The following is an 18,669-nucleotide window of genomic DNA, read 5'->3' on the forward strand; positions in this document are numbered from 1 at the left end:
CAGAAGCCTTCATGTACTGGGCCTCTCCAGCCCCATCTTCTCAGCTTTAGATGACATCAGGGCCCCTCTGCAGACCCCAAAGGCACCCCGTATTACTTCGAATCCTGTGTGTGGCCTCTGGACCTTTGCCTCTACCTATCCCATATGCTTGGATGCTTTGCTCAGAGTCTCCGGCTCACTTTCTACCCCCCCATCTGCAAGATGGTATACAGACCCCTTTTCTACACTTACATGTTGTTTTGGGGGTCCCGAGTCTCTTGGCCACTGTGTCTTGGGAACTCGACCTGTCCTATTGACGCCAGACCTAGCTAGCAAGACCTGTGCGTGGTGTGGTACGGCACTCTACAGACCTCTCCCAGTGAGCTCTGCAGCCTGTTGCTCCTGCCTACCTCAATTTACCCCATAATGCTGCTACATTGTGTAGACAGGAGGCAAGTGCCTGCTTCTACCAGAAACGAGCCCTAGCAGGGGAAGAATGCTCAAGCTACTCACCGGAGTATCCACTTCCCCGGTGCTCTGGGTAAACATGGCCAGGGTGGGGCTCCCAGTGGGGATACTGCCATTCTCTGCTTCCAGGGCAGTGGTGACAGGCACCCTGGCCTCCCCAGCTGCTGTTGCTGATAACCCCTAAAAAACGAGGACATGGTGAGAGATCCCTGCTACTGGTCCCTTAGCTCTGATCCGCAAGCGTATCTGGAGAGAACTGAGTGCCTGGGTCTTCTTCCTACACACACCCTGCCACCTGACATCCCTCCTGACCTCAGGCACCTCCATGTTTGTGACTTCACTGCAGTCTCAAACCAGTCCCAGACTTGCAAAACCCAGGGGACAGAGGACATTTCTGAGACACATTTCTTGCCCACCTCTGTTTACATGCCCGGTGACCCTAGGTCATTGATTCCTGACTCAGATAGCTCCAGCTCCGGACATTCTGTTTAGACACGAAGATCTCCTGTGACCACCCCTGAACACCCATCCAGATATCAGGATGGACATTGCTCTCATGGTCTTTCAGCCTCGTGCAGGCAGAACTCTGTCCCCCGTCCACTCCGGCCCAACATGCCTTTCTCTTTCTCTGTAATCTAGTTTCCTCTGGGCAATGTGAAGATGTCTATATGGTCTCAGAACAAATGGGGAAATGGAACAGTTGCTGCTGCTGCCAGTGTCATAAAAAGGGACACATTTGCCGGGAACAAAGGTATGCACCTTTAACCCCAGCACCCAGGAGACAAAGGCAGACCGATCTCTATGAGTTTGAAGCTAGCCTGGTCTATACAGTGATCCACATAGGAGGTGGGGATGGCATGCTATTTTTTTTTTCCTAGAATTTTCATGTGTATGTGGTGAAGTAGGTCTCAGTGCACATGTGTGTATAGTCATGTTCATATACACATGAGCCTGTAGTGACCAGAGGTTAATACTGGGAGTCTTCAACCATGGCCCTCCACCTCATTTTTAAGATAGGGTCTCTTGCTAAACGTGGAGCGCACCATTTCAGCGAGGCTGAATGACTACCGAGCTTCTAGGATCCTCTTATCTGTCTCCCTGGCATTGCTACTGGGGTTACAGACATTCATCGCTGCCCCTGCTTTTCCACGGGTGTGCTGGGGCGCCACACTCTTCACACTTGTTCGAAAGTGCTGGCGCTGAGAAGATGCTGTTATGTCTCTATCAGATCAAGCCATTTCTCAAACTGGCTTTGTAGACATGAAAGACAATGGCTAAGGAGAATGTGGGTGCGACTGCAGCTAACACTGTTCTGTCCTGAGGGGACTGCGGTCTTCAGAAGCATCCCATGCAAGGTCACCGTCCCGAGCATGCTGCATCTGTATATACTGTCAATCATGGGTGACGAGAGCTGGGGTTGTTTCTCCTCCACCCTCGCTGTTGTGCCCCTGGAGCTTGACCACTCTGTTTTTTCCATATGTCAGTCCTGGTGACATTCAACTCAAACCCCTTCCTGCTCCAGTCATCACCAAATATGAACTAAGCAAACACACCCCGTTCGGTTATCAAATCAAATCTACCACTCACTCACCTGACCGTCAGTGATGTTCAACAAGACCCCATCTCCTGAACCCTCATCAGTACTCGGGCCCCCATCCTTAGTATGGACCTCCAGTGTGTCATTCAGGATTTCACCAGACCCTGCAGGAAGCAGACATTGTGATGTCAACAACTAGAACACGGCAACTCTGTACACAGTGACTCGGGAAGATGTCTGTGATCCCACAACACAGGACCAGGAGGGAAGGGGCAGCCTAGAGAACAAGGCCCTCGGGCCTGGTGGCGTCCATCATGCGTTCTGGCACCTGTTACTGCCCGGAATCCTGCTTTGTCGGGCCCCAGAATGTGAGTTGGGGCCAATACTTTACCTGTGCCTCAAGTTCCTTCGCCTGTGAGTGGAGATCATGATTCGCCTTGGAGGGTAGAAGCTAGTCTGATGACCATGCGCTACCCGACCTATCCGTGTGAGGTAGGTGCTGTGGACAGCGCCTGGCACATATGAAGTCACTCACACACACTCATGAGCATCGGAGTTCCACATTCCCAGAAGAAAGTACTACACAGGAATACAGGTGTTTCCCATCATTCCGTGTTAATCACATGTGTTATGTAGTCATCACAGGAATACAGGTGTTTCCCATCATTCCGTGTTAATCACACATGTGTGTTACGTAATCATCATTACCTAGCACGCGTGTTATTTGTGTGGGTGTCTATATAACATGTGCATGTGCAGCTGAATCACAGTGCTGAATACTGGCTTCTTCCAGATTCCGGGAGTGGAAAGGGGAGAGATGGTCACTTTGTCATCGGCGTCACCGATGTCCCTACAGTTCTACGGTGACTGAATCGCTACTGCATACTCCTCTGTGGAGAGGGCTTCAAAGGACGGATGGATCCCTAAAGCACAGAAGACATTACGCTAAAATGTATGGCTGTTGGCCAAGCTGCCTCTTCTTTAGGGGCTGTGTCAAGGACCTCTGCAGACCAGACTCCCACGCCCTCAGCTCCCTTGATAACATCCCAAGGGAGGTGTCTTACTCTAATCACAACTTTAAAATAGTAAAAATATTTATTTAAAGACTGAAAATTGGATCTCCTGCAAGCTAAGAAGTACCCTATATATCTCTTTCCCCCTCTATTTTTTAAAGAATTTGTCACTAAGTTGCCTAGGCTGGTCTTGAACTTATGGTCCTGTTGCAGTCTCCTAATTGGCTAGGATTATAGGCCTGTGCTACTATGTCTGTCTCATGATTCCTCTTCTGCAGGTGAGTCACATTTAAAGTAGTGATTGGGAATGGATTGTAAGCCAGACAGGGTTGTCTCCAGGACAGACTTTCTTCTTACATGTAGTATTTACAGATGTCCTAATGTCTTGGCAGCCCCTGTGCAACCTCTCAGAACTCCAGGAATGTTCTGTCTGGCATTGGCCCCTGCCTGGGTCTTCCCTGCTCTGACCACCAGGGGGTGCTATGCAAGCGGCTACTGGCCCTGTCACTCTGGACGGAACTGGGGCAGACACTGCCAGAAAGCATGGCATACACATGCCATAAATATCAGAGAGCCATGCCGATGGCCCTTGGGCTACAGGCCCCCTTCTCCCCCAATCTGGGCTGTGTGCTCACCAAGAAAAGGCGTACTTGGGTACTTGGACTAGCTCTGGGTTTCCCTTTGGCCAGATGAGGAGAAGCTGTTCTGGGAACAGGGGAGAGGCTCAGGTGGAAGTCTCGGCCTCTTTCAGATCTTGTCTTTTTAGACTGGAAAAGCCACCGTACATACTGCCCTACTCAGAGGTCCGAACCCACCCAGCAGTATCCATAACTGATAGTGTTTCTGTGTTGCCAGGAACACAGAAACCACAGTGCATCCTACCCTCTCATTCACCAGGAAGCAAGGTTACAACTTCCAGAAGAGGGTTAAGGACGTCTCAGCCACGTCCCCAGGCCCACAGCAAACAGACATCCATGTAGGGCTTTCTTCACAGCTGGCTGGGGCTCCTTCTGCCCTCCGGCTTCCTACTGCCACATTTTCAAAACTCCTGAGTTCCATTGTAACGTTATTAAATCATTTATAATTTTCCGTCTAGTCCTCATGGTGTCTTACCCACAGACTCCCCAAGTTCAGTTGTTAAAATAACTCCCATTAGACAATGACAGAAGCAGCGGGAGCAGGGATCCCTACTATTGTAAGAGATGTTTTGAAACAGAAGTTCAACAGAGAGAATCAAAACCACCTGCATCCTACCCCACACTGGATGCTGTACCAAATGGGAAATGTGTCACCACACATGCGGATCACGTGTGCTTACAGTGGTGTTTGCAGTAGTTTTGAAATCTGCTCTTACGGTAAAGATTCCACAGCATGTCCCTAACTCATTAGACCATCTCCATCCTGTGGATGAAGGACATTGTGTTTGCTCAACCAATCCTTGCTACAGGCAATTTGAGTCACCTTTCCCGGACATCTCAAAGCTCTGGCCGTGGCTGCAGCTAGGGCTACAGATGACTGCCCTCAGGCCATGGGGACGGGTCATTCTGCTGCTTCGGGGGAATCATAGATGCCCTCTAGGCTTTTGTTTGTGCACCTTAGTGTGGGAGGCAGAAGCAGAGGATCAGCAGGTGGGGGTCTGAGGCCTGCTTTAGGTTGTCATTCACCCACTGGGTGACCATGCCTGTTTCTGGCCATCAGTGTCCTCTGAGACCCAGGAAGTGGGTAGCAGAAGTCAGAAGAAGTGGAGATTCTGAGATGGGGCTGTGAGCTTTGCCCACTGGTAAAGTTGCAGCTGTCTATATTGATTGACTAGATGTCAGATGGAACTGGAGAAGTATGCACACACGTGGCACACAGTAGGTACTCAGTTAGCTGCAGCGATTCTTTTAAGCTTTCCTATAGGGAAATAAGAGGGAAGTCTGAAAGTCACGAGCTCAGACACTGGAGAGCAAGTGCCAGCTCTGTGTTAACAGGCCACGCAGTCTTGGATGGGTTACCTGATTTCTGTGACTCAGTTTCCCTGTATTGAACTGTCATTCTCCTCTTGAATGGAGGAGGGATGAGCTCTGTGTGCTGCAAACATGTCGATCACCGGTGATAGCCAGCCACTCTTACGCCCGTGTCAGGACTTACCTTGCTCAGGGCTGCTGTGTCCAATGATACTCAAGTTGGTTTCTGGGGTTCCTTCTGGTACCGATTCACCAGAAAGCTCTGTGTCCTCAGCAGGAGAGGATGAGGTAGGGGGCTGGCTTATGGGATCAACGTGTGCCTCTTTAGGCTGAAGAGAGAAAAACGAAATCTGCTTTAAAGAGAATCATTTCAGTAAGAAGGCGTTTATTTAACAGTGAAGCAGGAAAATAATTTATCCTCAGAATTCTGAATAATCCTGAATGCCGTGTCTCTAAGTAGCATTGCACCCTCCAAGTTGGAAAGAGTTATGTGCTGGCTGTCACTGCATCCCATTCGCTGCCCAGGGAGACATTGCTGATCCCAGAGTAAGGTTTCTAAGCTCAAGGACCACACTTTGGGGATGCCTGGGTCTCAGGCTAGCACAGAGAAGAAGCTGGGTTCGGGGATGTGTGGACAGTTATCTTGGTGAGCCAGGCTGCACTGTAACTGTATCCAGCCCCAATGCAGACCCAGAGCAGCACGGTGGGGAAGGCTCTGCAGCGAGGGGTGTGTCCACTTCCTTCCAGGAAAGTTCCTGTATCTGCACAGCTTCTTCAAATCTAGAGGAGGTCTTAACCAGTCTTACTAACTAGGGGGAAACAAAACCCAACAGCTGGAAATAAAGCAATTCAGAAACCCAGGCAGGAAACTCGGTTCTGGTGCTAAATGTCTGGATATCAACCCTAGATGTTGGGAACGGTTTGTGAGACCCAGGGTTGTTAGCTTTCGGTATCTTCATTTTTCTAAGCCCCGGCGTTACCGGGAGGACGGAGGGTCGAGTGGAAGGATCTGATGTTGTACTTAGCGTGTGGAAAAGGAACCCATCCCTGCTGTGCTAAGACACTAAGGTCTCATTTGCTACTGCAGCACTCGTTGGGCATTCTAACAAGATCAAGCACAGCTCTTAATGTTGGGCTCCACTGGGTAAACAGTGACTGCTTAGCCCATCAGAACAAGGAGGACGGCTAGGAGGAGTCCTGTGACTTCAGAGTTCACAGTTCAGTCCTTACTGTCAGACTTGGATGGGATGTCTGCCTTCTATTTAGATTACTGACCTACTTTGGACAAATCACACAGCATCGCCAGGTCTAAGCTTTCTCCTCTGTACAATGGCACAATAAGAAATGTTCACAGAAGGTGAAGAGATGTTGCAAAGGTCTTCCAGAGGACCCAGGTTCAATTCCCAGCACAACTTGCTTATACTCCAGGGGAGCCAATGCCCTCATCTGGCCTCTGTGGGCACTTCGCACATGTGATGCATAAACATGTATGTAGACAAAACACCCATACACATAAAACAAAAATAAATCTGAAAAAGGGGGACAAGGCCAGTGCTGAGGGTGTGGGGAGGCGTTGATAGAATGCTGAGGCCCAGCCCAGGAGCCTTGAGTCAGGCACTGAAAAAGCCCAAACAGCAGGAGCTAGGTAGGGGTGCTGAAAAAGTGGGAACCTCAGGGAAAAGTCGTAAAACCCAGCTAGGACAAGCCCACCCAGGGATGTGTGTGTATACTCTTCCCCTGTGAGGGGGGTCCAGGAGGAGCCTATTTGCTATGGGTCCCTAATGGAGCTAGGGAAACCCAACTGTAACTTCCAAGGATGCCAATGGCTGGGAGCAAGGGCATCCTGTAAGACACGTGGGCCTCAGGACAGAAACTTGGAGTAGGCAAGGCTGAGGCAAGCAGGCCGACCAGCCTGAAATAGGAGGAGCTGTTACTCAAGAAGATTACTGTAAAAATCGCTGACTAGCCTTTCAGCCAAAGTCTAACTGAATCTTAGCCAGGCAGCCGTGGCCTCCTGGACCTGCTTTGGGGAAAGGTTAGATTCCAGGATCTGTCTGTGGAGAATGTGAGGTATCTCAGCTTGAGCGGACAAGGAACCACGCCTGTGCTGTGGCGGTGTAGGCAGATCTAGTCTGCAGACGTCAGTATCCTGTCAAGTTATTATGGAGGTGTGTTCGTGTGTCTTGCTTTGTTTGTGCCCATTCACAGGTTTCTGTGGATCCACTGTGTGCCTGCTGTGGGCTGAGCCTGGGACACATTATGTCTACCGTACCCCCTGCCAGAGCACAGAGCGGGCACAGACCAGCCCCTCCGGCTGTTATCACGGAGTACACAGGAGAGCAGAAGCTGGAGAGGGAGGCATGGCAGAGAGTGGCCTCACGGGAGAGGATTTGGCCTGGATCCTGAGGTGGATAGGAATTTGCCAGAAGGAAGGAAGGGCGGGTGGAGGTGGGGGTTCCAGGCAAACAGAACTACAGAGCTGTCGGGATTGGAAGTCCCAGATGGTATGTCTGGGAAGCCGAGAGCCCTTAGGTGTGGTTGGAAGAGGTCCTGGCTGTGTCTGGGAATCACCCTCAGAGCTCTCTGCCAATGTGGATTCTTCTTTGCTCAGACACACTGAAGTCCCCAGGGAAGCAGCTCAGGAGCCGCTTTGTTCAAGACCTCTGTCCATCCCACGCACATTTAGGCACAGGTGACTCACATGTACAGCCTGAGCTGAGAAAAGGAAGTTAATTCTAACTCAGCAGAAGGTACGGTTTTCAGAAATGCAAAGGCACATTGAGCTGGACTGGCAGGAGGAACAGGCTTGGGGCAGCAGAGGTGCTGACCCTAGATGGAATGGAGCGGGGGGCTGGGCAGGCTGTCTCTGATTCTGTTTGCCAGTTAGGGCCCATGTCCTGGAGGGTACAAAAGCTGAAAATGGGGAAGTAAGATTCTGACCCAAGAAAGAAGCCAGACAGAGAAAGGAGGGGCTGTCTGAGACCAGAGAGCGAAATTCCCTGCACCAAAAAGAGCCATGGTGCCCTTCAAGGTGGAGTGACGGTGAGCACTCTGGATCCGAAGCCCAAGATGTGTCTCTGTCACCTTCAGGCCATGCAACATGCCTGTTCCCTTGCCCTCTCCTATAGAATGGACCTCAGAAGTCCTCTCTGAAGCGACAGTGAGCTCAGCAGCACCTGCTCAAGGGTGAGGGATTGCGTAGCTGGAGGAGCATTTGTAAGCGGACAGAAGAACCCTCAGGATGGCGTCTGCCCTGTGCCCTGTGGGTGTTGGGAACCAGCAGCTTCAGGACAAACAGGGTGGGCCTAGGGGAATTCTCTTAAGCAGAGGACAGCAATAGGGGGTTTGCATAACAAGACACAGGAAGCCAGTGTAGAGGGGATTCCAAAAGGAACAGGGGACCTTCCCTGTGCTGCACTGAGTCTGGCCCTGAACTCCCTGGCTACTTGAAATCCTCACCAGCTAGTCTGCAGTGAACACCAAAAGCCTTCCCCCACCACTGCTATGTACCAAGGTCTACTTGAGTGTTTGGACCACGAGGTTTGTCCACCTCTCAGACCAATCTACGGAGCGGGTGTGTTCTGTACTAATGGGGGAAGCTGTCTTGGAAACGTTAGGTCTCCTGGTGAAGGCCAGCAGTCTGGAGCAACAGGGCTAAGGCCTACTCTGGGTGGGTTTCAGATGTACAGCACGTCTCACAGGTCCCCAAGAACAGGAGAAAGAAAAGACCAGGCAGCCCCAGACACACTCCAAGTGCGCCATACCACCAGTCACTTCTTTTCTATCATTTCTCCAGGTCCTCAGAGACTGATGTCACACACTCTCCAAGCTGAATCCTGGATCTTTGGCCTTCCCAATCTCAGCCAAGGTTGGCCAAGGTCTTGGGACAATCCCCACCCAGACCATAATATTAGGAGACATGTGCTCTAGCCTAATTTGCCCAGGTTTTCTCTCTGATATAGATATCTGTCTAAATCATTCTAGCATTAGCAGACTATGGTTTTTATCTGCCACACCCACATCCCTGCTTGCCTGAGGTCTATAGTGTACTCCCTGCCTTATTTCTGTTTCCCTGCTTTTATCAGAAGCTTTCAGAGTGATGAGCCCAGCTTGGGAGCTGTCTTTGATCCTCTTGCTACTATCGAAAATGGGGATGGGGGACCTCCCTGCAACTCCATGGTCCTACCCAAGACTTCAGAAACCCTTTTCTCTTCAGCTGTAGAACACAGTTCCGGGGGGAACATGTCGGCACTGGGCCGAGGTAAGGGCTGCATTCCCATGGGTTCAACACAACGTTATCATTCAGGGTTATTTCCCTCACACTGGGGACTTTCTGAGGCTCACCCCTGACCGCCTTGTCTAACTCTCCAGTGACCCCATAAGGTACCACTGATGTCATCACTCAGTAGAAGACAACGGAAGTTCAGTGGGTCTGGGTAGATTCTCCAAGGCCACCGAGTACATCTACCACTGCATGCCTTTCCTACCCACACATGCAGGCGGCTCTGAGATATTGGCAGCTGGCTTGGGAGTAGGTATGAGGTAGCAACGGGCCCTCTTGACTCCCCCAGAGGATCTGGTACTTAACCTCAGAGGTCTGACAACAGCCTGGGACAGTTAACCACTCACGGGGAGCACCCATGATTACCGGAGCTTGTGTGTAGGTGACAGCTTCTATGATTTCAGCGACTTCATCCATCTCCTGGAACCCACTGGCTTCTCCAGATGCCTGTGAGGAGACGTCAGGACACACACAAGGCAGAGGTTACACGGGATGGTGGTAGTGAGAAGGTCAGAGACTGACAAACAGACTCCTGTGGAGGAACTGTGTGTGCATGCATGTACATTTGCATGTACACGTATATGTACATTTACATGTACATATACATACATATATATGTGTATGAAGGCAGGTGTACATGTATATACATGCTTGTGTGGTATACATGCATATATGAATGTACATATAAATATATGTATGTGTGGTATTTGTGCCTGTGTGTGTGTGTGTATGTATGCACGAGCATATGTATGCAAACATGGGATCAGAGAAAGGGTGGGAAAGGCAGAGTTATTCTATTTCCATCCTCACTGCTATCGCTACAATCTGTTTTTTCACCTTGCAACCATGTGCCGGCTGCCATTGCTCTGGTTTGTGCAAGGTGTTCCTTGGAGCCCATTCAGGGAGCACTCATCCAAGGTGGCTTCCCACTGTTGCCCGACCTTCAAAGCTAGTCCCCTGTGTCAGCGCAGAAGCCCGTGACTCTGAAATGGATCCCATGTTCTGGGACCTCTGGGTTATTTATACTTCGACTTGAGCGCAGAGCAGAGACAAATATTTAACAGCCTTCTCACCCCGCCTCCCAGCTCTCTTGAATGACCCTGGCTCAGGAGTTCCGAAATTCAAACAGCCCCAAACGCTACCTCTGGTGTACAGGGGAAAAAAAATTAACACTAAATTAATGAAACCAACTTCTAATGTGTTCAGAAGCTGACATCACTTAAAGATCAGCAGCCATGGGAAACACCACTCCGCCTGCATCTGGCTTTGGCATGATGCTCCTGTGTGCCTGGAAGAACCGCCAGACAGTGCTCCTCCCTCACCAGCTGCCAGCTCCTCCCTCACCAGCTGCCAACTCCTCCCTCACCAGCTGCCAGCTCCTCCCTCACCAGCTGCCAGCTCCTCCCTCACCAGCTGCCAGCTCCTCCCTCACCAGCTGCCAGCTCCTCCCTCACCAGCTGCCAGCTCCTCCCTCACCAGCTGCCAGCTCCTCCCTCACCAGCTGCCAGCTCCTCCCTCACCAGCTGCCAGCTCCTCCCCCTCCTGCCCCTCTGTTCCCTGACCTGCCAAGCTGGGTCTGAGGCTCTTACTGACTTGTGTCTCCATGTGTGTGTCAGAGGTTGGAGGAGGGGACAGCTCCTGAAGCATATCCCCTTATTCCCAGCCTACACGGGGCTGTCACTACCAGCAAATCCTGGAGGGGAGGACGGAAGGAAGACGCCATCTTTCCTCCCTGGCCCCCACACTACCCCCAACTTAGGAATTGGTTCACTTGCCAAGCATAAGATGAACCTAAATTTAGGTTCATTTTTATAGGGCTTTACACCCAGAATATCTTAGCATTTTAGCTCTGATTTTAGAATCCTGACACCCTTCTTGGCAGGAAGGCTGGAAACCAGGCCATTGACTGCCACAGCCACAGGAGAACCTCATAAGACACCAGCCCCCACTCCAAGGAGACGCTGAAGAGCTGTAGAAAGTGAAAGAAAGCCAAAGGCCCAAAATAGGACTGGGGCAGCGCTCGCCCTGATGTTTAAATGGGGCGTTTAGACTGCATGGCGCTGAGGAAGAACTGGATGGGCACCCAGCCTTTCTGGGGCTGACTGACGGGTGGAGGTGCAGAGGCCTGGGTGAGATGGGCAGGGTGCAGAGGCTCACCGAGGACTCCTGCGCTTCACACAGCTCCTCGGGGGTCCTGGGGTCTGAGTAGATGATAAGCTGTTGTATGGAGCCCTGAGGAAGAGAGAAATCAGAGTCCTGGGTTACATATGTACTTGATGATGCCCAGGGAAGACGGGGCTGTCTCAGGGGGGGAGGACACTTTGAAGAAGCCACAGGGGTGTGTGCTGCCTATGAGGTGCCAGGAATGCTGGGCACCTCCACCCCGAATCTCCATTCAAGGGACTTGCCTTGTTTGCTCCCAAAGAATATGGAATCCCCCTTAGTAGGTATATGTTCAGAATATGGAACCCCCCTTAGTATATGTTCAGAATATGGAACCCCCCTTAGTATATGTTTAGAATACGGACGGCCACAACAGCCTCCTAACATCTTCAGAACCCCTGCAGGTCAGCAGCCAGCCCTGAAACCTGTCTTCCTTTGCACCCCGAAAGCTCAAACTTCCTTGCTAGATGTTCTTGTGATGTGGTAACCTGCCATCAGCCTCCCCACCCCCACCCCCCAGATCTGGAGTTCACTCTTCAAAAGCCAGCAAAGCCAGCATGTATACACATGTAGCATGTCCGCAGCCTCAGCATCCCTCAGGAGCTACAGAGAAATTCTATTTCTGCCCTCTAGTGGTGCCTTTTTTTTTAGTTGGTTGGTTGGTTGGGGTTGGGTCTCTTTTTCTTTTCTTTATTTTCTTAATTTTATTTAAAAACTTTTTTTTTTAATTTTTATTTTTGGAGACATGTTCTCATTTTGTAGCCCTGGCTGTCCTGAAACTCATTAGGAGGACCATGTTGGCCTTGAATTCACACCGGTCTGCCTGACTCTTGATTACTGAGATTCATGTACCACACTGGGTTCTGAGACGGAATCTCAATCTTTAGGCTAACCTGGAACTCACTCTGTAGCTCAGGCTGGCTTAGAACTCATGACGCACGGCAACCTGAGTACTGAGTTCAGGTACGAGCCAGAACTCTCGCCTTCCCTGGTGTGTCTAAGGGCTTCTGATAAGCTATTTTCTCTAGAATTCTCTTATTCTGGTAGTAAAGTTGAGCCTCTGGTTTGTTTAGGGGACAGAGAAGTAATTTCTCATTTCGACTGTTCACTCCTTCCAGCTTCACAGAAACAACCAAGCACAAGTACCGGTCACGCTGGAAATGAAATCATTTGAGACTAGCAGGCTTGACTCTCTCTTCGTCGTGACTTTTTAGTGAACACAGTGGTTCTGACCCTTTTCCCAGACAGACCTATAATTTACTGCGACCCAGGCTGGCCTTGAATTCATCTTCCTTCTGCTTCGGCCCCCTGAGTGCTGAGATTCCAGGATGAACCCAAAGCCTCGGGATACGGGCTTTGATGTCCACATTCAGCCAATACAATAGACCCCATCATTGTCTGCCACCCCATTGTAGAGTAGTGGGCCCCCTGGCTTCCAGGCCTACAGTCCTTCCCACATGGTGTGCACGCCTTCTGAGAGCATAGCACTCCTTAGTGTGCGTGAGTTCGTGGTCTCTGGTCTGTGGGGAGTGGACCGAAACTCACCGTAAATCTCTCCAAGCCCGTGGCTCCTGCGTTGCCCACAAAGATCCCAGCACTGGGCTCAAAGGTCAAAGGCCAGGAAGATCGCTGGAAAAGGACTTGGCTGTGCTCCTCACAGTCCACGAGGAGGGCCACTTCCTCGCCCTGGACGGTCACAGCGAAACGAGTCCACCTGTTGGTCATCACGGGCACTGAGAAGGCAGCAGCTTCGCGGGACACGTGGGAGCCCGGTTCGGTGTAGTAGAGGATAACCCGCTGGCGGCCGTCCTCCACAGCGGAGATCCGCAGGCCCAGGTAGATGACTTTCTGGAAAGCGTCGGTGACAGCGAAAAGCACACCTCCCCGGGCACTACTGGGCTTCACTGCCACACCAATGGCGAAATCCCTGAAGAAGGTAGATGGGATGAGGGTCCTGGCTGGGCGGCCCACGTTGGCACCAGGCCCAAAGCTATAAGCCGGGAAACCACCGTAGCCGGTGACAAAGGACACAGACGAGGGTAAAGGGACACCGATGAGCTCCGTGAGGTCCAGGTGCTCCTGAGAGGCTGACCCTGTAGGGAGGGAGAGAGGCCGTGATTCCACTGTGCCAGAGCGAGGGGGAACCCTTGCACATCTGGGCTCCAGGGGGTCTTCCACCGGAAGTAGACTTTCTGAATGGCTGTTTCTCAAACTTTGGAAACAAGCCCCCGGTACTAAGAGGCGATGTACGGGGTGCACAAAATCACACGAATACAACTCGGGAACAACCATTTCAGAAAGCGCCACATGGCAACTGTGAATGCGCACCAGATCTTCCACAGTTTTCTCCTCCCCGTTAATTGTTGTCTCCTCTCTTAGAAATTAAAGCCATGCTGGGAAGGCTCACTCAGTGATTGGACTCCCACTAATGGACGGCGAGTTATGGTTCGGAAAAACACAAATCGGTTCTAGAATATAGAGCACCCTCCCCCACTAACCTGCAGCTTTATTTCATTATTTAACAAAGCAGAACCGGTCTGTATTGCTCTGTTTTACATGAGGTGCTCGGTTTACATGCCTCAGAGCATAGGGGTAAAGCAGGCACAAAGGAGGGCGTTCATTGGCGCCCAGCACAAGTGAACTTTGCTTTATAGTGGTAAAAAAAAAATTACCATCATCATCATCATCACCCTCATCCTCATCCTCACCATCATCCACATCCCAGCTCTCTCTGTTCCAGGCACCGCTCACAACTCTCTACGTAAGAAGCTCACTCCATCCTCACTCGAGCCCCACGAGGTTAGGTACTGCTATTTCCGTTTACTCCTGAGAAAAATCAAGGCTGCCAGAAGCTAACAAATTTGCAAGACAGAGTTACACACAAAGTTCAAAACTAGAGCCCCCGACCTGAGTGTGTGCTCGCCACAAGCTTGGTGGGGTTGACAGGCCTCCGGTGCGGTGGTCTGAGGACCCTGGGTCCAATCATTGTCCGTGGACAAAAGCTACGGGCTGCTCCAGTGACTGACGCAGGTTCCCTAGGAAGCTCAGGGCTCAGGTGGGGTGGACACACAGTGCCACTGAGGCAGGGGGCAAGGCTGCAGAGCCAGATGCTAGAACAGAGCCTCAGAAGGGAGCCATGGCAGACAGCCCGGCAGACCTCCGAGTGGCCACCTCGGCTACAGCCAACGGTCAGAGGTCCGTAGTCATGGCTGAGGTACTCTCTTTATCCCACAAGGAAGCCAAAGGATGACCCAAACGAATGGTTAAGACCATCTCTCCTAGTTAGCTTCAATTGTCGTCTTGAAGGGACATCGAGGGAAGGGTCTCTCTGGCTGCTCTCTGCGGGAGCATCTCCTTGACTGCTAATGGATGAAGAAGAGGGTAGCAGCTCACCGTGGGGGGTCACCTCGAGGCAGGGTGTCCTGGAGTATAAGAAAGCTAGCTGGGCAGACCTTAGGGAGCATTTAGCAGTGTTCCTCTGTCGTTTCTGCTTCAAGCTCCTGCCTTGAGTTCCTGTCCCAACTTCCTTCAGTGATAAATAGCGTTTTGTAAGTGTTCAGGTGAAAACAGCAACAACAACAACAGCAACAGCAACCCTCTTCCTCCTCAAGTTGCTTTTGGTCACAACAGAAGACCATCCACGTAGGCCTAGGTTGAAAACAGTATCGACAACACCCTTTCTGTTGCGTCTACACACGGGTTACACTCCCCTGGGCAGGGGACTGCCTCACTGTGCTGAGGCAGCGCCACCTCTGTCTTGAGTTCCTTGTCCAGAGCAGACGCTGCCATTTTTTCATCTGCTACATTCCTTTGACCTTGCATCAGCCATGGAAATCAACTGCTACTAACCCATTTTATGGATGAAGAACTGAGGCTGAGGACATGAAATCCTGGCCTGAGGATACACAGCGACGGGGAGATCCGTGGGCCATAGCTCGCCTGACTTCCAGCAGACTTGGTATCGGAAAGTTTGACGAGAAGCGGAGTTTCCACAAGGGTTCTGGGTGAAACTCAGCCAAAGGCAAATCCGGAGCACCAACAGAACCCTGAGGTAAAGGCCACAGTCACACAGTCACTTGTGTGCCTGACAGCGTGTGTGTGCCTCTGTGTGTGTCTGTACATGTATCTGTGTGTGTGTGTGTAAGTCATAACAAGTTCTCACTATATAGAAGAGTATAAAGAATAATATGGAGACTCATCAAAAGGTCAAAACGACGAATGCTATGTCTGTTTAATCACAGAGGAGGCACACTGAGCTGAGGAGGTGGCTCAGTCAGCAGTGTTTACCATGAAAACCCGAGGACCTGACCTTGGATCATCGGACTTCTGATAAACCATGGCTGTCATGGCTCCCTGTGTCCCCAGTGCTAGGAGAGCAGAGACAAGAGAATGCTTGCTGCCAGAAGGCCAGTCTGGACAGACCAAATCTATGAGAGAACGAGGAAGCCACTCAACCTTGACTTCAGGCCTCCATGTGGTTCCCCCCCACCTCTGAACACACACATACACACACACACACATATACATAAACATACACACACATATAAACATACACACACAGACATACAGACATACACACACATATAAACATACACACACATATAAACATATATACACAGACATACACACACACAGACATACACACACAGACATACACTCACAGACATATAGACATACACACACAAATAAACATATACACACAGACATACAGACATACACACGTATAAACATACACACACATATATAAACATACACACACATACACACACAAATACACACACATACACACAAATACAGACACACACATCTACTACACACATGTGCATGCGTTCATATACACAAGTAAATTTTTCAGAAGGAACCCGTGAGTCACCACACAGGAAGCGGTCAAAGGACACAGTGTGGGATGCTGGAGGTTGGCACAGGCAGGGCTCATGAGCAGTAAATTGTGGAGATCCTTCACCCCTGCCCTTCCCATCACTTTTATTGAATTTTCAGGTTTGGAAAGGATACAAACTCCTCCTAAGCTGCGTTAACCCCTCCTTTTCTGGCATGGAAACCACTAGCTAAAAGTATCCATTGAACACTTGAACTGTGGGCCTTCCCCTTGAAACAAGCTGTTTTAAATGCACACTGGATATCAAAGACCCAATTTGGAAAAAGCAAAACCAGTGTAACATAGCTAATTAATAATTTTCATATTGGTTATGATTTCAAATGATAATTTGGAAGTTTGAGGGTGAAATGTTATTTCATTTCAAAGTTTTTAGCTGAGCCTGGTGGTGCAGGACAATTATCCCAGTTCCACAGGGGACTGAGGCAGGAAGATTGTAAGCTTGATGTCTGCTGAGGTTACATTGTGAGTTCAAACCCATCTCGGGTAATTTAAAAAGATCCTGTTTCACAAATAAACAGAGGAAAGGATTGGGTCACTATGCCTAGTGGTGCAGGTCTTTAGTCCCAGAACTCAGAAGGCAGAGGCAGGTGGATCTCTGAATTTGAGGCCAGCCTGGTCTACAGAGTGAGTTCAGGACAGTCAGGGCTGCCCTGTCTCAAAAAAGAACAAAAGAGAAAGGGGAGAGGAGAGGAGAACGGATAAAGTTCCCGGTTCAACCCTTGTCTAACAGACAGGTTGGCTCTCTGTTCCAGTCCCAGTAAAAACAAAAGGCAGGCAGAAGCAGCAATGCCCAGTGCTCCTCTTAAAAAGGAGCCACTGCCAGCTTCGCTGACCTGCGACACCAGCCTCACCTTCCCATGTTTGCACTAGTATGTAAGTCTTGTCTGTGGCGAGTGCAGAGCCACCACGGTGCCTCTAGCCCTCACACAAACACTGGCACACTGCCTCCGTCCGTTTCTCGAGTCTTTCTCCCCGTTCCCCCAACATTGTCCTTCTCAGATTAATCCTTCTTGCAGCTGTGGTCCTCTCTTACCACAGTTACCGGGTGGATGAGCAGCAACGGGCAGGGAGAGGAAGGTTTATGTGACTTTCCAGACCAATTTGCTACAGATTCCTTCATCCCCACCTCCTCTGCTTATGGGTACAGGCCACCCCACTGCAAAGATGACAGGGATTTGTGGGTGACATGGGTCTGTTCATTTACAATCCCACTGGCGGCTGCTAAAGTGCTCTTTGAAGATTCTGTCCACTGACAGCATCCCTACATGAACGGATGGCCCAGCATGTCCATGCTGGGAGGAGGCAGAGAGACTCACTTGAGAGAGGTCCACGGGAATTGTAATTGGAGTGATATGTTTAATTTTTTGAAATCTTTATTTTTATTATTTTTCTAATTGTGTGTGTGTGTGTGTGTGTGTGTGCTGCATGGGTGCAGGTACCTGCAGAGGCCAGAGGTGTCAGATGCCCTGGAGCTGGAGTTACAGGTCCTGTGAGCTGCCTGAGTTTCATGCTGAGACTCCAGTTCAGGTCTTCTCTAACCACTGAGCAATCTCTTGAGCTCTGATATGTTTCCTTTTTAACACTGGTTCTAGGGAAGTATTCACTGTAGTACTGTTGTTGTCATTACTATTATTACTATTATTATTATTGATAGGGGTCTCACTAGGTAGACCTGTCTGGCCTGGTGATTTATCATAGACCAGGCTGTCCCCAGATCTGCCTGCCTCTGCTCCCCAGTGCCAGGACTAGTAATGGGTGCCACTGTGACTACACTTATTTTTTCAGAACACACTTTATGGGAAACACTTCACAACTTTTGTGAAAACAGCCACCCTCTTCAACTACAGAGAAAAATCAGATCACATAGAGTCCTTGCCTAGAAATTTTCTATGACCATCTGTGGTCCCCAGGGTCAGGTTGTCACCTAGGGACCTTGTCTGTCTGACCCCAGACATGCTCCCCTAATGTCACAGACCTACATCTACCTCAAATGCTTTTCCAATGTCACTCACCTCCTCCACCCAACTACTTTCAGAATAACTTCTCCTCCTGCACCTTTTCCTCAGGACTCAGCGCAGGCGCCACGCCCTGCAGCATTTCCCCTTCACTGCCCATAAGCTTTTCTTATTCATGTGAGTGCACCGAAGCTGTCTTCGGACACACCAGAAGAGGGCATCAGACCCCATTACAGATGGTTGTGAGCCACCATGTGGTTGCTGGGATTTGAACTCAGGACCTCTGGAAGAGTGGTCAGTGCACTAACCACTGAACCATCTCTCCAGCCCCCTCTGCAATCTCTTCTTGATGGGGCTGCACTGCATGCCTCCTGCACTCACACTGGGGTTTTCTACCACAGCTCCTTCCCATGTCACCGTTGGCTG

General features: G+C 50.4%; 1 protein-coding gene across 3 annotated transcripts in view; it reads right to left on the reverse strand.

Annotated features, from left to right (window-relative positions):
* The window catches only part of COL15A1 (collagen type XV alpha 1 chain), a 104,787-nt gene that overhangs the window by 51,700 nt on the left and 34,418 nt on the right, over window positions 1–18,669 (reverse strand). For all 3 annotated transcript variants that reach the window (XM_080940314.1, XM_080940313.1, XM_080940312.1), the window contains exons 3-8: window positions 12,937–13,484; window positions 11,386–11,460; window positions 9,595–9,675; window positions 5,131–5,275; window positions 2,039–2,148; window positions 493–627 (exon numbers count right to left, since the gene is read on the reverse strand). In XM_080940314.1, coding sequence (XP_080796440.1) covers window positions 493–627; window positions 2,039–2,148; window positions 5,131–5,275; window positions 9,595–9,675; window positions 11,386–11,460; window positions 12,937–13,484 — 1,094 coding nt within the window. The remainder of the gene's footprint in view (window positions 1–492; window positions 628–2,038; window positions 2,149–5,130; window positions 5,276–9,594; window positions 9,676–11,385; window positions 11,461–12,936; window positions 13,485–18,669) is intronic.

The sequence above is a fragment of the Micromys minutus genome, assembly GCF_963924665.1.
Source record: "Micromys minutus genome assembly, chromosome: 28".
Classification (NCBI taxonomy): Eukaryota; Metazoa; Chordata; class Mammalia; order Rodentia; family Muridae; genus Micromys; species Micromys minutus.